We start from the raw sequence: 24,838 nt of genomic DNA on the forward strand, positions 1-24,838 counted from the left end.
TCTGTTCCCCTGCTTTTCACCTTATGACCTCCACTCCCATCCCTGTCCTTTTCCATTTGTTGCCCCCACTGTTCAGTTGTGACCTGGTTTCATTGGTCCTTCCTGCTCAGTTGAGGGAGGGCCTTTAGCCAGGGGCAGGCCTAGACCCCCGTCTCCCTGCTGGTACCCACAGGCGGTACTTGGAGAAAGGAAGTACAACCCTGTTGGTGTCCCAGACTCCCGGTGCCATAGCGAGATGCTGCGCTCGCTGTAAGCAGGACTCCAGGGGCAGATCAGTGGAAGATGCCTGGCCTGTGTAGAGATGGGGGCGCGGAAGGATTCACGTGGGCTGCCACAGGCGGCCTGGATCCCTAGTACCAGGCCACAGGCCTCCAGATTCTTCAGCCGTGTGTGTAAGCAGGGCAGGGAGCTCCCAAGGACGGGCTGTGGCGGCCCTCGCCTGGAGACGGTCCCGGGCAGCAGCGGGTGGCGGCCTGGAGGGCGATGCGGGGCAGGGACAAGGGGTCCCCGGGCCTCCTCCGCTAGGTCCTCGCTGGCGGCGCTAAGGGCTACGAGTCCCGCGCTACAGGCCCGCCCTGCCGCCCCAGCAGGTGGCGCTGCCGCCCCAGGCCGCGGCCCAGCGGGCCGGAAGGGGCTGGCTGCTGCCTCGCCGAGATGGCGGCGCCCAGGCTGTGCGGAGCGTGACCGTGGGCCCGGCCGCGAGGAGCATGACGCGGGCGGCAGGGGCTCGGGGTGGCCGCGGCGGGAGCCGGCAGCCAGGCAGGCTGCAGAAGCTGCGGCTGGCGGTGCAGGAGTTCGTGCAGGCGGCCGGGGGCCACTCCCCTCCGCAGCCCGGGCTCCAGCCCGCGGGGGGCCGGGGCAGGAGGCACCACCGCGAGCTGAGGAAGGAGAAGCGCAGGCTCAAGCGGAGCCGCCGCCGCCGCGTGCACTGCGAGGAGCCAGGGGCTGGCCGGGGCGAGCACGCGCGGGGCGTGGAGCGATGCCCCCTCCCCGTGGCGGTCCCGGCCTCGCCGCCCCCGGGACCTCAGCGCCAGCAGCGCCCCCGCGAGGAAGCGAAGCGGCTTCCCCAGAAGGGCCTTAGCGCCGCTGCTGCGGCCTCTGCGCGGAAACGGGCCTTGCTGGCCGCCAACGAGGAGGAGGAGAAGGAGATCCAGCGGCTGGAGCGGCGCCTGGGGCTCAGCAAGCGCAGGAAGGCGGGCGCCTCCTCCGTGCCGCAGAGCTTCGCCCGGGACGGGCTGGGCTACGTGCTGGGGGCGCTGGAGCCCGAGACCACCCTCTCCGGCCTGTATGAGGAGAGCGGCGAGGAGGAGGAGGCGGCGGCGGCTGATGAGGGGCGCCTAGATCAGGATGAGAGGAAGGATGAAGTTGATAAGGAGGATCTAGATCTGGAGTCCCTAGATGATGATCAGGAGGGGGAGCTAGATGGGAAGGAGGAAGAAGAGGAGGGGAGGATGGAGGACACTTTAGAAACTTCAGAGGAGACAGATATGGAAGGAAACTGGGAGGATGAGCGGAAAGTAAGCAGAAAGTTGCCCATGTCCCCAGAGGATGGTGGCGACCATAAACCCTGTAAAGCCAAGACCTCCAGAGAAGAGAAGGTACGTTGAGGGCAGGTTTTGCATCAAATAGCTTCGTGCTTTTCAAATACAATTTTGCATCCTTCACATGAAGTTTCACCTCAGATCTGAGTTTTGTAAGGGATTGGAAATTGCCCTAGCCAAGACATGCTATGTTCAGTCTTGTCACAGAGCCAAAAAGCCAAGTTAGACTGGTGAATTGGGGACAATTTTATGCTATGTATTACAGGACATATCCTGATGGTATGGGAATAGGGCGATGCCCTGCAGCATGAACATTGGTAAATCTTGAAATGTACATGGAGGTTCTTGTTTTGATTTTGCTGTCATTGTTTCAGCATGCCAGTAGGACTACAGTAGCTAGCAATGGAAAAGGCCTATCAGACCATTTATCCCATCCCTGATAGAGGATGTATCAGCTACAGTATTGAATTGTGCATCGGTGAACACAGATGGTACATTTGGGGCCAAGCACACTTTTTGTAAGGCTTGCATAATTCCCGTTGAGGTTTATGGGAGTTTTGCACTTGAATAACTTGGAGAATTGGGACCTTGATTTGAATTGATCCTAAGGATAAGCTGTTGCATGTTTCTTTTTTGGATGCTGTTCAGATTAGCTCCTTTAGCATAATTTTCTACTATGAGTGTTGCATTACAATTAGAAATAAACCTATGGTATATTTAATAACTCCATTTCTTATACTTAATTAAAAGATATTTTCAAGTGATTTATTTTTAAATAAGATTTTTTTTATAGCATACTGCCTTATTTTCTTGTTTTTCTCTTTTGATAAGCGTCTTTGCCATAGAGCTATGAAGTATGTCCCCCCTCCAGTGAGAAGAGTTGACGAGACAATGGATGACAAAAAGAGAGAAGAACTGGGAAGACTGAAGAAAACAGTAAAAGGACTAATTAACAGGTAATGTAATGTGAAAGTTGTTTGATTATTAGGCTGTGTTTACAGCAACCACTGCTCAAGCCAAAGAGGGGAGTGGATATGACTTATTTCTTGCAAACTGATTTTTTAAATAAAAGTAAAATTTTGTGGATGCCATCTTTGACAGTATCTTTTTTATTCTCAATTATTTTGGCAAAAGTACATTTATAGAAATTGAAAAATCTATTAAAGAAGATGTGTATTAATCGATAAGTGAATTTAAAACTTTGAGTTGAATTCCACAAACATTGTTAGATGTCGTAGCCAAACATAATTCCGTGGACACCAGTGGGACTATGCGTGATTGAAAAAAAAAATTGTAGAATCAGGCCCTGACTTTGTACAATTTGCACATGAAAGTAGTCAGAGCATTAAAAAATACTATTAAAACTGCTGAGCTCTGAATCTCAGGAGAAGTGTGTCAGGGGCGGCTCTAGGGATTTTGCCACCCCAAGCACGGCAGGCAGGCTGCCTTTGGCGGCTTGCCTGCAGACAGTCTGCTGGTCCCGCGGCTTCAGCGGACCTCCCGCAGGCTCCGTGGGACCAGTGGCCCCCCCGCAGGCACGCCTGTGGGAGGTCCACTGAAGCCACAGGACCAGCGGACCCTCCGCAGGCAAGCCACTGAAGCAGCCTGCCTGCCGCTCTTGTGGCGACCGGCAGAGCGCCCCCCCGCGGCTTGCCGCCCCAAGCACGCACTTGGCATGCTGAGGCCTGCAGCCGCCCTGAAGTGTGTATCTTATACTATTGAAGAATAGGTTTACAGTAATAATTGCACATTACCATATATTTATTTGTGGCTTTTATATAAAAACATTCAGTTGACATTAATTTTAGTCTGTGCCAGTGGGTCTCAGACTGGTACGCAGGCTATGGTCCATTGATATGCAGAATAAGAATTCACTATAACTACACTGAATAAATTACAAACATGACGCTGAGTGCTTTTGGATTTTAGATACGGTATGTTATGGTCTTTTGCACATCACTGCTCAGCAGGCACTGAGTACTTCATCAACTCTTTGCGAATACGACTACTTCATTTTTATATACAATATCTCCTAAGAAGATGTGAACTATATATTTGTGTATCTGAATTATTTTGATGAACAGGAAAGATCCAAAATCTGTTTCAAATATTCGTCCCTTTTTTCTTTTTGAGCTACTAGTTGAATAAAAGATTAAAAATAAAACATTTGTTGTTTTGGATTAAAAGTAATATTAAATTTTATTAAAAAGTGAGGGTATGTACTGAGTAAGAAGAAATGGAAAACTAAAGCAAACACTGAATTTTATTTCCCAATAGGTTGAGTGAACCAAATTTGGCCTCCATAAGTGGACAGTTGGAAGAGCTATACATGACTAACAGTAGAAAGGACATGAATGAAACTCTAACAGATGTTCTTATGAATGCTTGTGTTACTGCAGCCATGATGCCAGTTAGATTGATGATGGAGCATGTCCTTTTGGTCAGCATTCTTCATCATACAGTGGGAATTGAGGTAACTATTTGCCTGGGCTTGTTTTATTTTCTAATCATGTTGCACAACACTTTCTATGGTGCTTTATCCAGGTTCTTTTTTGAATATGCAGTTTCTGAAATTGTTAGACAGTAAGTATACAGTATCACTGAAATTATACCTCATTATATGGCAATCTGGGCTGACTTGTGGTTGCAGTTATGATTTAGTAGGCGGCTCTCACAAGTGACAGGCCCTTACACTTGTTACTGCCCCTGAGTGAGTATTTACTTCTGTAAATTATTGGTCACCTTTATAAAGCTTAACTGATCTCATTGAGACCATTAGTGCCTTATATTCCTACTTGCATCTATCTGTAGTGTTGAAAACTTTCTTAAAGCTACTATTTTTCCCATCTTTAGTTAGAATTATCCAGTCTTATTCTATGGCTACTTTAGAACATCATTCTTGAGTCCTATATATCCAACTACAGAATTCATTAAAACCATTATAGAGTAAAAAATCCACCTGCATCTGAGGAGCCCCACTAAAGCCCGATCCTACATACACTTATGCATGCGTGTGAGTAGTCCCATTGAAGTCAGTGGGGTGGCTTGCAGCTATAAGTGTTTGCTGGATCAGAGCATTTGACACACATCAAGCAACCGTTTGAGGGTTGTATTTTCAGGCTTGACAATATCAGGTCAAAATAAACTTATGAAGGACATGTTGGAACAGTAATGTCAAAGGGAAGTTATTACAGGAGTTTAGATAATTTCACTGCAACTTGTGCCAAGAGACAATGAGCTGTTTCAAGATGCTGTTCCCATAAAGCTTTATTCTGATACTGTAATGCAGAAACATAATTGAAAGAACCCATATAAAAGATACGTTCAAGTAGTTCTTGCGTCTGTAATGTGTTGACCTGATGAGGTGGAAATATTTCTGTATTAGCTGTTTTTAAAACCAAGCTAAATATCAGAGGGGTACGACCATGTTAACTTTTCTACGTGCAACATTTGCATTATAGTACATTTATTTTTACTCCTTTTGTTGCTTTAAAGCAGGGATCGGCAGCCTTTCAAAAGTGGTGTGCAGAGTCTTCATTTATTCACTCTAATTTAAGGTTTTGCGTGCCAGTAATACATTTTAATGTTTTTAGAAGGTCTCTTTCTGTAAGTCTATAATATATAACTAAACTATTGTTGTATGTGAAGTAAATAAGGTTTTTAAAATGTTTAAGAAGCTTTCTTTAAAATTAAATTAAAATGCAGAGCCCCCCCCAGATCAGTGGCCAGGACACAGGCAATGTGAATGCCACTGAAAATCAGCTCGTGTGCTGCCTTCGGCATGCATGACATAGGTTGTTTACACTTGCTTTAAAGGGTGGTTCTTATCCCACTTTTGACTTGAAAATTTTGGTGCTGTTTTAATAGTAACCCCCATCTTTTTATAAGTTTAAAACTATTAAATGTAGTCAACCAGTTTCTAGACTCTCGCATATACCATTGATTTAGTTGTAATGTAGATTTTAGAATCTAATTGGGATTACTTAAATTCATTATTAAGCACTCAAGTTTGTTCTTTGAAAAAGATACAGGATATTAAATGCACAAAACTGTGATAAGGTAACATTAACGTTACAGTTAAAATTGATTCAGAAAATGCAAAAGTTAAGGTCCTGTAGCAATGTTTATATGGCTATGCAACATATGCATAATACTCCTGTTCGTTCTTATTGAACATGCAGCTTGACACATTAGTGTGCCATAAAATGTACGCCTTAAACCATTCTGGAATTGTAATGCAACCAAGTCAGCATTGCTGTTGGAACCTTAACTTTTACACATTTCCTGACTGATTTTAACTGCAACATTAACATAATAACAGTTTTTTAATTGTGTAACTCGCCCTCCTCCCTCTCCCTTCACTTCCTCTTCCCCTCCACTCTAGCAGCAGAATTTGGGATGGGGCAAGGGGTTGGGGGACGAGGTGAGGCAGGCTCTGGGCCGCGCTTACCTTGCAGCTCCATGGAAATGGTGACACCCTCCTCGCTCAGCTGCTAGATGGAGGCGCTGCCTCTGCCTGCAGGCACTGCCCCCACAGCTCCCATTGGGGCAGTGCCTGCAGGCGGAGGCACCTTGCAGAGGTGCCTATCCATGCCTTCACCTGGCAGCTGAGCGAGGGGGATGTTGCCGCTTCCAGGGAGCCACCCAGGTAAGCGCTGCCCAAAGCCTGCCTCATCTCATACCGGGCCCCAGCCCCCTCCCACACCCAAACTCTGCTGCTGCTGCTGTGGGGAGGAGGCGCAGGTCACGGGCCATGAATTTTTGTTTACTGCCTTGTAACTTTTACTAAAAATACCCATGTCTAAAACGTAGCCTGAACTGAGAGTAATAATGGGTAGCATTCTCTGGCAGCTGGGAGCATGACAATCTATGTTGCAGTGAGAAATGTTTCCAGTTTTCTTTGTTTAAACAAATCTTTTTAGTAAGTCATTAGCTTGATTTCATCAAACCTGCTTTTACTACCAAATAAAGGTATAAAAAGATAACTGGATTTTATGTGTAAATATATAATATCAAGTAAAGTGAAATGGACACGAGGCAAATAGTATGGTTCTTAAAAACTATGTATGGAACTGATAGCTTAGAGTCCTTTGGAATATTTAAATATAGAATATCAATGTTGGCTGATGGGAACAACCGTTTTCCTATAAGCTAATTTTTTGTTTGCTTGTTTCTCATTGCTTTTTGGAGGTAAAATCGAGGGAGGGAAATCCACATATGCAAAATGCTTAATTTCTTTCTAATATTTTTTTTCTTTTCATACAACTGTTGCCAGGTTGGTGCTCACTTTTTGGAAGCTGTGGTGAGGAAATTTGAGGAATTCTATAAAAGTGATGCTGAAGGGAAAGAATGCGATAACCTGTTTGCTTTGATTGGCCATCTGTATAACTTTCACGTAGTGCATTCGCTGCTGATCTTTGATATTCTCAAGAGACTTGTTAGCACTTTTACAGAAAAGGACATTGAACTGATTCTGCTCCTTCTGAAAAATGTGGGCTTTTCCTTGAGAAAAGATGATGCTTTGGCCCTGAAGGATCTGATTAGTGAGGCCCAGAACAAAGCAAATGCAGTGGGGAAGAAATTTCAGGACCAGTCTAGGGTACGTATGCATTTTGGAAACATTTGGGCACAAACTGCCCAGCATGAACAGAATTAATCAAGGACTTGGTTAAATCTGTTAATTGGCCAAATTGTTTAATTTTTGTATTAGTTTATCTACTAAAATTGTTTCACGCGGTAGTCTGATTAGACCTTAAAATAGTATTAGCATCCAATTAGATTATTGTTGCATTAGCTTACTTAACATATAGAAAATAATGTGCTCTTAGAAGTTTGTTCTCAGAGAATGGACACCAACATACCCTGAAATAGCTGTCTGCTTTGTGTGTTATGCAACTGATGATGCAGCTACTTCATGGAATAATATAATTTGTACACTTAAAAGTCCAAAATAATTCAACAGCTGTGGTATTGGTTAGCAAAATTAGATTTAAATCTAAACTCAGTACAAATACATGTAGTGGAAGTTAAAATGAATATTGTTTTTTAGCTAGTGTTCTTTATTTGTGATGTCATAAGCTAGACCAGAATGTATTGCTAGGTGAGATGCTTATGCATGTGCAGTAATACATTCAAGATAAATTTTCCACTTGTTAAATAACAGTTTGGCAGACATGCTGGAAAAATGTTGTTTCTTTTACCCGTAGATTCGCTTTATGCTAGAGACTATGCTGGCACTAAAAAACAATGACATGCGGAAAATCCCAGGGTATGACCCTGAGCCAGTTGAGAAGCTGCGCAAGCTGCTGAGAACACTGGTAAAAACGTTTTTTAGTATGTTGTTAGGCGTTGTTACTTTTCCTAAATCATACTTTTGGAAGTAATTGTAAGATGCTTTTTTAAGCTATTAGTAATATAGTATAGACCAGATGACCTGCTAATATTATTTTGGAATTTGTGTAACAGTGAAGATTGAACAATACGCTGTGAAAAGTGCCTTTTGTCCCCAAGAATTCCAAATGACTTTACACCACTGAAATGCAGCCATCTCTTGATGTTAGTCAGCGCCCAACACACTGCAAAACATTTAGAGAAAGAAGACATTTTTTATCCAAGGACACTGAGACAAATCCCTGTGCTTTTGATGTTTGTGCAGAGCAGACCAAGATATCATCCCTGGTGTTGAGTTCCTGCAACTCCCATTGACTTCAGCAGGATTTGTGAATGCTCAGCATTTATAAGAATCAGGCCATTAATTTTTAAGATCTTACCTGAAAAACCTCACAAGTAAAATATGTACTTCTGTAGATTGAGAAGCTGCCACCCTCCTCGGGATTTTAGTTTGGTTCTAGAGAGTCCATGTATCTCAGACCTCAGGCTTACACCATTATGCCACTCTTCTGGTTCACCGTTGGGCTTTTTTTCCTCAAATTTGTGTAAATACAGTACACACAAGTCAGGAATTTAATACAGTAGGCTAGAGACAGACATGTTGCAAGCAGGTGCTGTAGAACCTTTTTACACAGCTCTGCTAGTGCACGTGTAACATCTCTTCCCTTACTCTCATTTCTTGATCAAGTATTAACTGTACCAAAACTTTTGGTGATTTTATGTGAACAAAAATGTCCATTAGAAAATAGGACATTACAGTTTATTTTTAACTTGCAACTCCAAATTAGAATTTGAACGAAGGTGTTGAGTTGGTGGATGGAGATAACCTATTGGATTTGTCTTTTTGGTTGGAATTCTTTTTTTTAAAATTTCAAGAGCTACTGGGTTTAGGCACTCTCTTATTTTGTAAATCAAAATAAATGAGAAGTATGTTGATTTTGGCAGATTTTGTTTGGAGAGAGGGGTTGTGGGGAGAAACGTCTGAGAGCATAGTCGGGAAACTTGTTAAATTATGCCATGATCTAAAACCTTTGTTAGGAAAAAAAGGCTTTTTAGAACTGAAAACTTTTTATTGTTATAAAAGGTTCATAACTGTGGCTCTGGAAGAGAGACTCAACTTCGTGTGTCATTGGAATCTCTCCTCAATGCTGACCAGATTGGCCGTTGGTGGATAGTAGGGTCATCTTGGAGCGGAGCACCAATGATTGATAGTACTAGCAGCAAGACTCAGCACAAACTGCCTGTGGGAAAGGTAAATATGAAGACAGTTATTAATCATTGAAAGAGCCAAAGCAATTTTGTCTTTGAGAAACATGAACAAATATCCTTGTGATACTGTGGCTAGTATTTGGACTTACGCTTGTCCTGGCCCTGAAATTCTCTTTTCCACCTTGTGGATTTGTAAAAGATTTTGTGGTGTATTGTCAGGTGAAATGGAAAAGGCAAACTCAAATTGGAAATGGATTCCACAGTCTGAAGTCTTATAGGTAGAGCCAGCTGTCCCCCTAGAAATCATGTGGCTGAAGTGTTTTTAAAAGTGCATAGAAATATGGTGAGAAGGGCATGATGGCCTTTTAGAGAAGGACTACGCATTTCATCACTTTCAGTCCAGTTTCACTGGTCAGTTATCTGATCTCACTGCTTGGAGGCCAAGTCCTGATACTCCTTATATTCATCTCCAGTGGTAAGGGCACTAGGTCTTTGAACTGTTGCTTCACAACTCATTCAAGGTATGTATATATAATCATATCAGAAAAGTTTCACTGAAATAGGTTTCCTATAGCAAGTGCAAAATAAAATGCATAGTTAGTAAATGTTTCTTTAAAAATATGTTTCTTTTCAGATGAGTTCAAAGATGTTGGAGCTTGCTCGTAAGCAGAGAATGAACACGGACATCAGGAGAAATATATTTTGTGTCTTGATGAGTAGTGAAGACTTTTTGGATGCATTTGAAAAACTTTTGAAGTAAGTACACACCAGTTGAAACCTAGGGACAAATAGAAGTGCTTTCTGGGCTGGAAACTTTTCATGTTGCCTTCTTGCCAGTCAGGGAGAGCAGGGGAAGTTGTGCACAGGGTAAGTGACATCAGGCAGAGCAGCATAGAACGGCTAGTCTCGTCAGATGGGAGGGTGCCCAGAGAGACAAAGTGAGAATGGAGCAAAGAAAACTGGTCTGACTCAGGAGTAAGGAGTGGGTTGTTGTGTTTTTTTCCCCAGAGGTATGTGTTAATACCAGCTGAAGCCTCTGGGCCAAGTAATCAGAAAGGATGTGGCATAGAAGAATATGCTAAAATAATGATTATGATAAACATAAACTTGTTTTCCAGAATTATAGAAATCTAAATTTCCTTGTCGGTCAGTCCCTTATGGAAGTGTCTGAGAAATCTATACAGAAAGCTATGCTTATTATTGTGCTAGCTGATGGAGCCACTGACAAATACAATGGGTGTACGACAGATTTGTGAAGTTGACGTAGACCTGCTGATGCTGTCACATAGAGAATTAAAACATTTTTAGGAATTGTGATACTCACGGTTTTCCAGCACTTTATAAACCGGAAAACTCTAGAAACTGGCATTTTGGGGTGCCGGATCCAGGCAGCGCTCACCTTGGCGGTTCCTCACAAGCAGCAACCTGTCCCTAATGCTCCTAGGTGGAGGCGTCGCCAAGCAGCTCTGAGCGCTGCCTCCACCTGCAGGTGCTGCCCCCACAGCTCCCATTGGCCACAGTCCCCGGCCAATGGGAGCTGCAGAGCTAGCGCTTGGGCGGGGTGGGGACAATGCACAGAGCCACCTGGCTGCACCTCTGCCTAGGAGCAGCAGGGACATGTCGCCACTTGTGGGGAGCTGCATGCGGGGAGCGCTGCCTGGATCCAGCACCCCAAAACCTCTCCTATGCCCCTGCCCTGAGCCCCCTTCCTCACCCAAATTCCCTCCCAGAGCTGTGCCGCACACCCTCTCCCATGCCCCAGCCCCCTTAGTTATCCGGAATTTTTGCCTAACCGGTGCAGGATAATATGCTTTTACTGTAATATGACTCAGAAACTTTCTGGCCAGAATTTAGGTGAAGTAGCAGTGAATATAGGCTGTTTAAACTTGGCCTGCGCACCAGTTAAATAAAGTGTCATGTTGTGTACTGCATTAACCACAACTTTAGTCTTGTAGTTCTGAATATCGAAAAAGACCATCCTTGTCTTTTAAAAGTTTCAATTTATTTTGAAATATGTTTTCAAAATTTTTCAAATATGTTTTACTATTTGCCAATGCCTTTTGGGAGTTAATCTCAAGCTTTTGCTGCTGCTGTGAGCTACTTCAGCAGTATCTAGGTTTCTGTGGTGGAATCATAGAAATATAGGGGTGTAAGGGCCTTTGAGAGGTCTTCTAGTTAAGCCCCCTGCACTGAGGCAAACCCAAGCATGTCTAGACCATCCCTGAATGACGTTTGTTTGACCTCTTCTTAAAAACTTTCAGTGATGGGGATTCCACAGCCTTTCTTGGAAGTCCATTCCAGTGTTTAACTATGTTATCATTAGAAAGTTTTTCCTACTTTCCTACAATTACCTCTCCTGTCTTACATACTGCAGTTGTGTTAATGCACCCCAGAATGATATTAGCCTTTTTTGCAACTGCATCACATTGTTGACTCTCATTTTGTGATCTGCTATAATTCCTAGATCCTTTTCTGCAGTACTACTGCCCAGCCAGTTATTTCATCTTGTTGATTTCAGACCAGTTCTCCAATTTGTTACGTTCATTTTGATTTCTTATCCTGTCCTCCACAGTGCTAGCATATTATCCGCCACATTATCCAAGACATTAATGAAAATATTGAATAGTACTGGAGGCAGGACAGAGCCCTGCAGGACCACACTAGATACGTCCTCACGGTTTGACAGCGAACCATTGATAACTACTTTTTGTGTATGTTTTTTCAATCAGTTGTGGATCCATCTTACAGTAATTTCATATGGACCACATCTCCCTATGAGAATGTGATGTAGGACTGGGCCAGTAATGCTGTTACAGAAAGACATTAGATTGGTTTAGCATGATTTGTTGTTGACAAATCCATGTGGTCTCTGTGACATTATCTAGGATATAATCTGGACTACTGAACAGCTGTCTTACCTCAATTCTCCAGCCTAGGGTGCCTTTTACACTGCTTCACTGTGAGAGCTACTACTGCTTGTCTGCTCACACCCAGCCTCAAGCATGTAAATCACTATTAGATTGTATGAATTTTATAGCCAGGCACCGATGAATTACACTACAGAGCAACACCATCAAATTCCGAGTCCCAGACTTTTCAGCAGTAATGTGCGTCTTGTATTGCCCAGCTCGCTACTGGATAATACAAGCTCATATAAAGTCTGTCATTTTATTATTAGAAAATGATATGCACAAATCCTGTTATCCCAAAATGGCATTTCCTAAACACTTGAATTCAAATATAGTGGTTTAGATCAAAAATAAAACAAATTTATCAGCTACAAAAGAGAGATTTTGAGTGACTAAAAGTAATGAGGCAAAAAGTCAGAACTGATTATAAGAAAATAAAAGTAAAATACAACTATTTCCTAACTTAACAAGCTAAGTGAATTCAAAGCAAAGGTCTCTCTCACGACATGCTTCAGTAATCTTACCGGCTGAATTACTTTCAGTCATGGGTCCTCCCCCAGTCCAAAAGTTGTTTCTTTTGTTCTTCAGATGTTGTGAATGCCTTGGGTAGAGAGAAAGAGAGGAGTAATTTGGGGCGTTTGGCTCTCCCTTCTTACAGTTTTTTCTCTTCAAGAATCATCTCCAGCTAAGGCTCAGGAGACAGAATGTCTGTGTAGACAGGAATCCCAAGCTGTTTTTGTCAAGATGTAGAATTTTTTTTTTTTTGTCCACACCCTCTTTCCTGCCAAAGAATGATTTTTTTGACACTTGGCTGAGGTGTCAGCTAGCCTTTTGTTTCTGGGGAACTGCTTTGTCACTGCTCTTCAGACTTGAAACGCGTCTTAGTAATTTCCGACAGTAGAATTTAATATCTTTACATACAATGTAGGCCCACCTATTTTATCAGGATAATAATGATCAGCAAATGATGAGTTTTTCAATGATACCTCACAAAGCATGCTTTGTTACAAGCTTTATCATAATTCTATAAAAGGAGTGAACACAGGGTACAGACTGTTACTTATAACCCTGTTATTCTTTAGGTGCTTACAAATTTATTTTTGAGTAGTTTGTTCCAGTATCTTTCTAGGTATTGAAGTTAGTCTGACTAGTCTATAATTCCGTGGGTCCTCTTTGTTCCCCTTTTTAAAGATAGGTACAATGTTTGCCCTTCTTCAGTTCTCTGGGACTTCACCTGTTCTTCATGAGTTCTCAAAGGTATTTGGTAACAGTTCCGATATTACTACAGCTAGTTCCTTAAGTACTTTAGGGTGAATTTCATCAGGCCCTGCTAACTTGAATGTATCTAACTTATCCAAATACTCTTTAGCCTGTTCTTTCACTATTTTGGCTTGCATTCCTCCCACCACTACCCCTTGTTGTTGATATTAATTGTGTTAAGTATCTGGTCACAAATAACCTTTTAAAGAAGACTGAAGCAAGATAGGTATTAAAACCTCAGCCTTGATGTTGTCCATTATTAGCTCTCTTTCCCTGATAAGGAGAGGACCTACCCTTTCCTTCATCTTTCTCTTGCTCTTAATGTATTTAAAGACCCTCGTCTTATTTGTCCTTTTTACATCTTTGCTAGATGTAACTCTTTTTGTGTTTTAGCCTTTCTGATTTGTCCCTAAGGGTTTGTGCTATTCTTTTGTACTCATCCTTAGCAATTTAGCCATGTTTCCACATTTTGTAGGATTTCTATGTCATTGAAGAGCTCCTGATAGAGCTGTATTGGCCTCTTACTATTGTGCCTATCTGTAAGGAGATCAAGACATGCATATTTGTGAGCATTATGTATTTCATGGTGGACTTAATCAGCATTTCGACTCAATCCTCTTTTTTATGGTGAGAATCTTTTGTTGTTTGTGGCTTTACAAAAGCTAAACTGTTTTATGCTGGAACTCACAGCAGTGAACGATCATCCTGGCTTTTATATTTGAAAGGGGAAAAATGTCTAGGGCCTTGGCTATACTGGTGCTTTACAGCGCTGCAACCTCCTCACTCGGGGTGTGAAAAAACACCCCCTGAGCACTGCAAGATACAGCGCTGTAAAGCGCCAGTGTAAACAGTGCCGCAGCGCTGGGAGCACAGCTCCCAGCACTGCAAGCTAATCCCCATGAGGAGGTGGAGTATGTGCAGCACTGGGAGAGCTCTCTCCCAGCGCTGGCACTGCGACCACACTCACACTTGCGCTTTGAAGTTTCGAGTGTAGCCATACCCTAGGTCTTCAAAGGCAAAACAGCAGAAAAATCAGATCTGTATGCTTCAAGCTGCCACTAAACATAGGAATACAGATTCACAGGGCTACAGCTGGCACCATTCACTGTTAGCACACCATGACCATGTGCAAATGGTAATGGTAACAGAGTTAAAGAGTTCGGAAAAGAAGAGTGCTATGAATCAATGGTTGCTTCTAAAATTACACTTAAATCTGTGAAATCCATATCAAATGGGTGTGCACACATACACTTTTAACAAACTACTGAACAGCAAAATCTAGTAGGATTAGGTGAGGACTAGAGTGGTGTTCTGTATGATCAAGTCTACGTATCAAACCAGAGTATCAAAATCCATTATATTATCTGTGTGTCAGACTTTTTACTTCAGTTGAAAACCTAGTCTCAGTTCTGATTTTCTCAAACTGGTACTGGTAATGGCATTCTAAAACGTTTGAAAATGAGTACAATACTAAACATATAAGACTAACCAAGAGCCAGACACATTAACTAAAGAGAATTAAAATGAGAAACCCTGTCCCAATAGCCCAAAACAGAACAAACAATGCAGAAAAATTATTTCAGACAATCAAAGCGGTAACAAAATTTCATTTTCATTTACTTGAGAGAATGAGACCACAGCCTGAAAATTGGGACAATCATGCTTTCTCATTGGACAACCAAACTTGAAGTCTTAGCTTCCTACAAACACGTGATTTAAAAAAAAAAGACCCAGATGTGTATTATATAAACCTAAATTCTAATCTTGGTTGTGTGATGGTATTTTCATTGTAAACCTTGTATGCACAAATGCAGTGGCTGATCTTCTGAGAAGTACACAACCATCTAAGATTTACTTAGATCCTTACTAACTAAAATTTGGTTGCACTGTGTTGTATAAAACAGGGGAGACCCAGCGGAGCTTATATTCTAAAATTAGGCAGACAGGACGTTTCAGCCACATGAATGCCAGATGAAAGTCCAATCTCAAAGCAATACAAATAATTTTTGTGACTGACACTCTTTATATTATAACACTAAGCATTTTTCTTTTAAATTGGTTTTAGTGCTGCCAAATGTTTGACAGCACTCAAGACTAAATCATATTTAATTGCAGAACAGGTGCAGCACAAGGTACTGTTCCTTGCCAGTGTGTCTGAATCCTCTTTTAGTTGGGCCAGCTGTACGAGTGAGAAGGCAATTAAGTCATTGGTCTTTCTGCTGAGACAGCCAACGAGTTTGCCAATAAGTACAGATTGTGCTTTTGTAATTATTGTTGGTGTTCTTAAAATAGATGTTTTCTATCAGGAACTGGACTGAAACCACCAAACTCACTTCACTTAGATAACCTAGCCACCATCTAATCACTATTTTCAGTCACTATCTGGAGTAGATTTGACTTGGTGACAAAGAGATAAAAAGGTTCATATCATCAACCAAAAAGGGTTTTAAAGAGGTTTTCTTTCTCAGTCATAGCTTTTTCATAGAACTTAAGGGCTCCAGGTACCTGTCTGTCCCCATTAACTCTGCCAAGGATGTATGTGAAAGCAGCTATTTCCTCCCAAAATCACAGTAAAGTCTATTAGCCAATTTGAATGGGGATCCCAAGGCTTTTAGCTCATTCCTTGTCGTCTTCCCTGTACAGTTCATCTCAGTTCTCCAGGCCTCATCTCTTGCCACAGTAATACGACTCCTCCCGAAGATGGGAGGACAGATTGGCTATCCATGATTGCAGTGCCAGTCCTTATCACTTTCTGACAGGAAGTGCAAATGTGGAATGTCACCTGCATTTTCCTGCACAGAAACTGATAGCATGTCTGTCATTCCCCTCTTGCCTGGGATTGTTTGGGTCACTCCATCATGCTGCATACATAGTGTTATTCTCCATAACGAAACTGGGTTGGCCTTTACTGCTGACAGCTTATTTCAATTTAAACCTTTAAGGATTCCATTTCAGTTGCAATAGAATAGTCTTAGTTTAGAGAAATTGCCAGTGGCTCTTACTTTAGGGCAGTTAGATTTCGTTTAAACTCAATTCATTATTTTTTACTGTTACTGATATTGCAGGCTTGGACTTAAAGATAAGCAAGAGAGAGAGATTGTTCATGTACTCATTGACTGTTGCCTACAGGAGAAGGCATATAACCCCTTCTATGCATATTTGGCTAACAAGTTTTGTGAATACGATAGAAGATTTCAGGTAAACTAAGATCTGTTCCTACCTTGTTGTGGTACTGTTGAAGTTGAGATTCTTTTGGGATTTCTATTATTAGAGGTTTGTCACTCTGGCTGTACAGATTTATTGCATCATACAATCCCACAGAAAAAGTCTCTCGGCCTACACAACTATTATAAATAAATAGAATCTGATGACTAGCTCATCACTTAAGGAAGCTTATTGAGCCATTTCTGGCCAGAAGGTAGGGGTATAGCTAGAAGTGGAAATTTGGGTGGGACCCAACTTGTGGTGGTGGGCAGTGAACAAAGGTCTGCCATCACAGCAAATCATTTATATTGTATATTATTATGTTGTATATTTGATTGAGGCCACCCATCCCCCCATGTCTGGGGGCAAGGCGGGTTGCACTTCTGCCAGTGCAGAGCCACTTGGGAGCCCTTTCCCTGTAACCGAAGCACATCCCCTGTGAGAGTGACCAACAGGTGGGTCAGGCCAATAAGTGGCATTGCGACCTGACACATGGCCTTCTGCTCCCAGTCCTGGGCTTTGCTCTGTTCCCCATCAACACAAGCGCCGTCTCCATCCCACACCACTCAGCTCTGGTTACTTCCTTCCCATTGTCAGAGTTAAGCCCTCCACATTGGGGGTGAATGGCTGGCCAGAACCTTATTTAGCTGATAGTTTTGGAACTGAGAGCCAATTGGGGACCAGTGACTAGATGACGGGGCAGAATTTGAGCTTGTGTTGATGGGGAAGCAGAGTCGAGCAGAGCAATATGTAAAGCTGCTGCTGCCTCTAAAAGGCTGCTCTCTTAGCAATCTGGTTCAATCTTTTTTATATCAGATTTGGGTGGGCCTGGGTGCTAATTGGGTGAGCTGTGGCCCACCTGTGTCTATGCCCTTGCCAGAAGGGTAGGTCAGTATGTTACAATGGGCCTTTGGGAAGGATCTAAAGTAAGGAAACTGTGTGATGGAAAAGGAAGGTGTAAATATCCTAAAAGAGAATTCTTTGCATCCAGAATAAACCCCTGCTGCTTTTCAGGGATTGTAGGTAGAATTGTAAAAACTGAACCATTCAGAGGTGCTTCTGTCTTTCTACTGCAGTTACAAGATTGCTATTATTCTTAAGGAAAAAAAACATGAATAGTAACTGTCACTATAAAGGTCTGTTACACAGAGTAGAACCTTTTGGTGTTTTGACAAAGAACATATGAAGAAAGTAACACTATGATGAATATTTTTGTGCATGGTTTGCTTTTTCAACAAAAATATCCTGTTTTATATGTATAAAGTTCCAGAATGTATGTTTAACCAATAAAAGGTAATAGTATTGCAAGAGTTTAGTCCTAGAGATATACTTTAATGCATCAAATGTAACTGGATGAACAAAATATGTAACATAGTCAGAAAAAATGGGCCTTAAAATCTTCTATCTAATCCCTAATATATATATATATATATCAAAGTATGTAAATCAAAGTGAAGGCTCCTATCCTGAGGGACTGGGAGAAGACCCCTGGATCCACACACAGCCCCATTTAAGACAGGGCTTAAGCAGGTATTTGTCCATGGAATTTGTGTAAGCAGGATAAATTATGTATTGCAGTTAGCATGTCTATTTTGGTATCTTCTAAAACATGTTGCTTGTGGGATGGAGGAGTTAGAGATGAGAGGTTTGATAGCGTTTTTACAAAAATGAAAAAAATATATATGTTAAGTGTGCTTCATTTTCAGTAGGCTTTTATGTAAACTGATTGGACCACTTGCAGGTTTTTCTTTTGGATTTACATATAGATGTATATTTTAATTCTGTGATTGTTAAACACTACCTGTATCATCTCCAAGCTACAAAGCAACTTCTAACATAAGTTTGCTACTGTTTTGAGTAGTGTCCCTACTTGCACTTGAGGTGTGCATAGCCTTCAATCCAAGATTTTTCAGTAGCAGTGCCCAATCAGCTTACACATGCACCTTGTGGATCTTCATGCCCCATACTTGAAGATATATAGGGCTGTGCGGGTGAACTGCCTTCAGTTCTTTTTCAGCCTCAGCCTGAGCTGGAGCAATTTTTTGTGCCCACCTAAGTGCAGCTTCTACTTTTCTGGTCAATTTTAGATCTCTGCTTACTTTATTTTATTATTCTTTAATTATTTTACTTTATTTTGTTCCTGTTTTTTTGAAGGCTAGGTAATTCCTTTTTTGTTTTTTGCTGGGTTTGGGCTTGCCTCCCCCTCGTCCTCAGCAAGGTCCTTCCTTAGGAATTCTCTTTTGTGGGATATGTGTAGATCCCCAGGCTTCAAAACTTGCCCAACTTGCCGGGAACCCTCCCAAGTGATTGATGGCCATTTGTGCTGTACCCACTGCCTCAGGGATACACATGTACCATCTAAGTGCAAAATTTGCACTAGCTTCAAGAGCTGCTCGAAGAAACACAGAGGAAAAAGCTCCAGCTCCTTATGATGGAGTGCTCCGTTCGTCCTGCAGCAGATCTGGGCTCGGAACGCCTCACCACACACACACGCACATGCCTCTGAATCACCACAGTGCTCCATCAGCTTCCGTGGTTTGCTCGTTCTCAGGACCGTAAAGCAGAAATCTACAGGTGAATCTGAAAAATCTTCCTCCAAGATGAGTGCCAGGTCTCCTCAGAAAGATCACTCATAAAGGTTTACCAAGCCGGAGACCCTCCACTCTGCAAAATGTCTGCAGAGGTCTCAATACTGAGGTATTCTCTATGCCTAAGTCTTTGTCCGCTTCCATTGTACCAAAGCTTTGGTACCACTGAAACTTGGGTGAGAGACTACCAAATCTATGCACTCTACTAAGAAGGCAGTGCACTCTTCATCTTTCACCACCTCACTGGTACCTAGATCATCAGCTGAGCAAGTACCAGAACAGTAAATACAACCCTCAGTACCTTACACCTCTGACTGGGTCTCACCAGGTCTCAATATAACCTCACTTGGTACTGCAAGAGTTCAGGTTCACAAAGAATCTGCTCATTTCCGAGGAGCATGAGTCTCCTCTGTTGAGTTTGAGACTCTCAGTACCACAACCAGTATGATCTGTGGTACCCCACCTTTTGCCAGTACCAATGTGTTCTAAAAGATGGCCAGTTACTCCTTTGTAGATTTCAAGGCCCGAAGGGACCATTCTGATCATCTAGTCTTATCTCTTGTATAACACAGACCAGAGAATATCCCCAAAATAATTTCTAGAGCATCTTTTAGGAAAAAATCCTATCTTGATTTAAACATGGTCAGTGATGGAGAATCCACCACAACCAAGTTGTTCCAATAATTAATTACTCTCACTGTTAAAGTTACACCTTGTGTCCAGTCTGAATTTGTCTAGTTTTAGCTTCCAGCAATTGGATCGTATTATATCTTTCTCTGTTTGATTTAAGAACCCATTTTATTTGTTCCCCATGTAGACACTTATAGACTGTAATCAAGTCATCCCTTAATCTTCTCTTTAAGTTAAACTCCTGAAACTTGCTAACCATCTGACTGTGTTGGCTATCTGGAACCTGCACCGTTGAGGGACTTTTCCAGGCTTCTACCATCAAAGCCTGCCAAACATCCCACCCTGCATGCCCCCTCCATTCCTGTATGATCCTCCCAGTGGACATACTGAGATCCTTGGCAGCTTACCAGCAAGAGTTTTCTGAAGTGCTCAGTGCTCATGTAGATCATCCTTTGACAACACTCTCCAACTCCTTCTGTTCCTCCACAGCAATCTTTAAGGCAGGAGGATACATTCAAGGACCAGGAAAGTAGATCAGATGAGGAGGCTAAGCCACAGTCTAATAGTACTTCTTCCTCTCCAGATGAAGCTGTCATCCACCTCACCGTTTCATATTGATGATTTCAAAGTTTCAAGATCTGATGAAGAATGTGACAGACACCCTTCAGATCCAGTTAGAAGAAGAGCAGGAGAGACAACACTAATTACATGACATTGTGCACACACCATCATCAGCATGGGCTTCCTATAAATGAAAGACTACTACTGCCCTCCCTTCCACCCCCTGCAAAAAGACCAGATAAAAAGTATTATGTCCCAACTAGGGGCTCAAAGGTTTTTGTTTTCCCACTCCACACCAAATTCTGCATCCATCACTAGAGTAAATGAGCATCATAGGCAACATCATTGAAAGCCTATATCCCTTGACAAGCGCTTGGATCTTTTGGGGATCAAGAGTTACTCTTCTGTGACCCTACAGTTCCCAACTGCTAACTATCAGGAGATTCTGAAAAAATACAATCACATTAATTATATGAAGTTTAGCTCTTTTATTGAACATCTACCGCAAAAGCACAAAGAACCATTTCAAGCCATCATTGCAGAAGGGCAGCCCTTGGCTGGAACAACCCCGCAGATCTCTTAGGATTCAGCTGATAGGGCAGCTCATTCCATTGCTACAACAGTAGTCATGTACAGGATGTGACAAAGTGAGGCATTTTTGTAATACTATTAAGATTATGATTATCAGTTTCCCTCTATACTTTGCATTGTTACCTAGTGGTTGCAGAAGAGTTAAATCTACTCTTGGGGCAGAGCAAGAGACATGAGGTGTTTGTGTTCTGTAACTTTCTGGGGTGGAATGCATGGGTTGTTAAAAGGACTGGCTGAAACTGACCCATATCTAAGGGGTTTCCTCTACAGGTCTGTTTAAAAGCTGGGACATGTCACGGATCCACAGGATCTGTGCTACAGGGCATCATTGCTTCACAGGGAAATCCTGAGGACTGAAGTCCAGAACACAGTAGAGGACCTCGCTTTTGGTGGTCTAAAGTTATTCAGTGACACTACGGATGATTTGCTGCATGCCTTGAAGGACTCCAGAGTGATCCTTCATTTGCTGGGCATATATATGCCTGCAAATAAAAAGAGGTTTAGTCAATCTCAGATGGCGCAGAGATCATGCCCTTCCCAGTTCTCCATTTTCACAGACCACCAGAGCCACCTAGAAAAAAACCCACATTTCAAAAGGATAATTTTCAACTGCTACAGCAACTTTGATTAGCAGCTGACGATGGCCAAATGTTCCTTTTGACTTCTCAGTTGAGAGCCATGAACAATCTTCTCATCCAGACCTGCTGCTGCACCATCTTACTTTACTCAATTTTCTACCTTTTGGTGATCCTCTCTCCCATTTTCACACCTCGTGGATGCAGATTATCTTCAACACATGGGCCTTGGAGGTTATAATTTTGATGTACTCCATTTAACACAAGAGGGCTTTATTCCAAATACTTTTTGATTCTCAAAAAAGAAGGGTGGATGGAGACCAATTCTAGATCTGTGGATGCTGAATACCTTTGTCAAGGTACAGAAATTCAAGATAGTGACATTGTTCTTTCTCTAGATCTACTACTTTACAACCCTTGACCTTCAGGATGTGTATTTTCATATCACAGTACACCCTTCTCACAAGAAATTTCTATTCTTCTTGGTGGGGCAGGACCATTACCAATATTGCATCCTTCCCTTTGAGTTAGCCACTGTTCCCAGAATGTTCACAGAAGTTGTGGCAGTTGCATAACTTCATCAGGGGAAGTTAATTGTTTTCCTTTACCTCAATGACTGGCTCCTCCGGGACATTCTTACACTAGTGTCTAATTAGCAGTGGTCAGTCTCAACCTCCAGCTGAGTGAGATTCATGTTGTCATCCCTCATGTTGTCCTATCTGCACAAAGGATAGAGTTTATATGGGCCATTCTAGATGCCGCCACAGCCAGAGGTTATCTGCCAGAGGTTTCTTGCACTGTCACGACTGATTGCACAAGTTCAGATCAGTCCTCAGGTCACTGCCAGATCATGCCTGCAACTTCTCAGGCATATGGCAGAGTGTACCCTTTCTCATGCTTCATGCTCAACTGCACCTGCATTGCTTCCAAGCCTGGTTCAGGTCAGTTTATACACCCAACAGGGACAGTCTAAACAAACTGCTCTTTATCTGTCATATTCTGATTTCCCTGCAATGGTGAAAAACTTCAGACAAAGCATATTCCCTGGAGTCCCCTTCAACCACCCTCCATCCACTCACATTTTAGTTTCTGACATGTCCTGAAGATGAGCTCCCCATTTGAGGAGGGACTATAATTTCCAGGGCAGATGGTCTGTCCAAGAATCCACCTTACACATCAATGTTCTGGAACAGAGCTGTCAGACATGCCTGTCTCCACTTCCTATCCGTGATTCAAGGACAATCATTTCACATAACGACAGAAAATAAGGCCAGTATGTATTATATTAATTGACAAGGGGTAGCAAGAGCCCTTTCCCTCTCTGCAGAGGCCGTGACAGGTGCATAGCCCATGATATCTTGATCTCACCAGTCAACCTATCCAGTGTCCAAAACACCATAGCCAACAACTTCAGCAAGCGCTTTGCTCAAAATCATGAGTGAGAACTAAACAAATCTGTACTCAAACAATTTTTAACCTGGGGATATCCAAAAGCAGATCTTTTTGTCACCACAGCTGATTAGAAATGCACATATTTCTGTTCAAGAGGAGGCTTGGGTTGCCACCATTCTCTGGTGGAATGCTTTTCTCACCTCCTGGGCAAAGAATTGCCTATACACATTTTCCCCACACTCGCTGATCCACAGGGTCCTAACCTAAACAAAGTCAAGCAGGACAAAGCCACGGTCATCTTGATTGCACCAACCTGGCAAATCTTTCCTTTTGACTGGCCATCAATCTTCCACTGACACCCAGTCTTCTCACACAGGACTCTGGGAATGTCCTTAGCTCAATCTGAATACATTTCAACTCAGTGCCTAGCACCTGATGGTTCTCAGTGCTAGAACAGTCTTGCTCCACAGCAGTTCAGGAGATTCTGCTGAATGGTAGAAAAGGTTCTACCAGAAAGACTTACCTTCAGAAATGGAAAAGGTTTTGCCACTAGCATACTCACCATAGTTTGTCTCCTATTGACTCGCCCATCTCCGAGGTGTTAGAATGCTTGCTTACTTTGAAGAAAACACAGTTCCATTAAAGTTCACCAAGCTGCCATCACAGCATTCTATTCTCCAGTAAAAGGTTTCTAAGTGTTTGCTTCCCTTGTAACATTGATATATATAAAGGGTCTATAAAACCTCTTCTCTAATGTTAGACACCTTATTCCCACTTGGGACTTCTAATTTAGTTCTCAGAGCTTTGAAGAAGCCACCCTTCTAACTGTTAACTTGTTCACTTATGAGCCTGTCTATGAAAACTGCATTCCTAGTGGCTATTACCATTGCCTGAGGTGCAGAACTGGAAGCTTTAATGGCTAACTCTCCTTATACTGTCTTCTTCAAAGATAAAAATTTTCTCGTCAGCCACATCCACCTTTTTTATCCACGGATACTTCAGATTTTCATATCAATCTACAGTAATTCCTCACTTAACGTTGTAGTTATGTTCCTGAAAAATGCGACTTTAAGCTAAACGATGTTAAGCGAATCTAATTACCCCATAAGAATTAATGTAAATGGGGGGGTTGGGTTCCTGGGAAAATTTTTTTCACCAGACAAAAGATATATACATATACAGTATAACTTTTAAACAATTTTAAACAAACAGTTTAATATTGTGCACAACAATGAATGATTGTGAAGCTTGGTTGAGGTGGTGGAGTAGGAGGATGAAATATTTCCCAGGGAATGCCTTGCTGCTAAATGATGAACTAGTACTCAGCTGAACCCTCAAGGGTTAATAGGTTGTTAATGTAGCCTCACATTCTACAAGGCAGCATGGACTGAGGCAGGAGGGAGGAAACACAATAGATGCAGGGCAGTAGCTGCAAACATTTCCCTGCAAAAACTGAACATGATGATGAGCCCACGCTATCAAGCTGGAGCGCACCACTTTCTCCTCCTGACAGCACATGCATGGCTGCACAGGTGCTGACTTTCCAAAGTTCTGAGGGGTGCGTGCATGAGTGAGAGGGAGAAAAAGATGTGCATTGCCCCGTTAAGTATGCTGACGCATTTCAAGTATGTTGCCCTTTTAAGCAGATCAGCCAGTTCAGACAGAAAGCAACAGCTTCCAGCAAGCTCCCTCCTTTCTGTCCCTGAACCCTGTCCCCCTCTTCTGCTTTGTGGAGAGGGGATATGGGGCGGGAGGGAGGCAGGGGGACATCCTGATATCAGCATTCCTCTCCTCCCATCTGCCAGCAAGCAGTAATCTCCTGGGAGCAGCTCCAAGGTAGAGGGCAGGGCAGGAGCAACACGGCAGTTGAGGAGAGACAGCTGAACTGCAGCTGAGCAGCTGCCGGCAGCCCCTCCCACCATCAGCTCCCCTAAATCCCCTTGCAGGGGATTTAGGGGAGCTGATGGTGGGAGGGGCTGCCGACCCCC

At 42.6% G+C, this 24,838-nt stretch overlaps 1 protein-coding gene across 1 annotated transcript in view; it reads left to right on the plus strand.

Moving 5' to 3' along the window:
- The first annotated feature begins 707 nt into the window (after window positions 1–707).
- NOM1 (nucleolar protein with MIF4G domain 1) overlaps window positions 708–24,838 on the plus strand; it is a 30,727-nt gene continuing 6,596 nt past the window's right edge. The window contains exons 1-8 of the mRNA XM_030554188.1: window positions 708–1,598; window positions 2,373–2,497; window positions 3,819–4,014; window positions 6,817–7,140; window positions 7,748–7,858; window positions 9,016–9,183; window positions 9,775–9,896; window positions 16,375–16,507. Coding sequence (XP_030410048.1) covers window positions 708–1,598; window positions 2,373–2,497; window positions 3,819–4,014; window positions 6,817–7,140; window positions 7,748–7,858; window positions 9,016–9,183; window positions 9,775–9,896; window positions 16,375–16,507 — 2,070 coding nt within the window. The remainder of the gene's footprint in view (window positions 1,599–2,372; window positions 2,498–3,818; window positions 4,015–6,816; window positions 7,141–7,747; window positions 7,859–9,015; window positions 9,184–9,774; window positions 9,897–16,374; window positions 16,508–24,838) is intronic.

The sequence above is a fragment of the Gopherus evgoodei genome, chromosome 2 (genome assembly GCF_007399415.2).
Source record: "Gopherus evgoodei ecotype Sinaloan lineage chromosome 2, rGopEvg1_v1.p, whole genome shotgun sequence".
NCBI classification, from domain to species: Eukaryota; Metazoa; Chordata; order Testudines; family Testudinidae; genus Gopherus; species Gopherus evgoodei.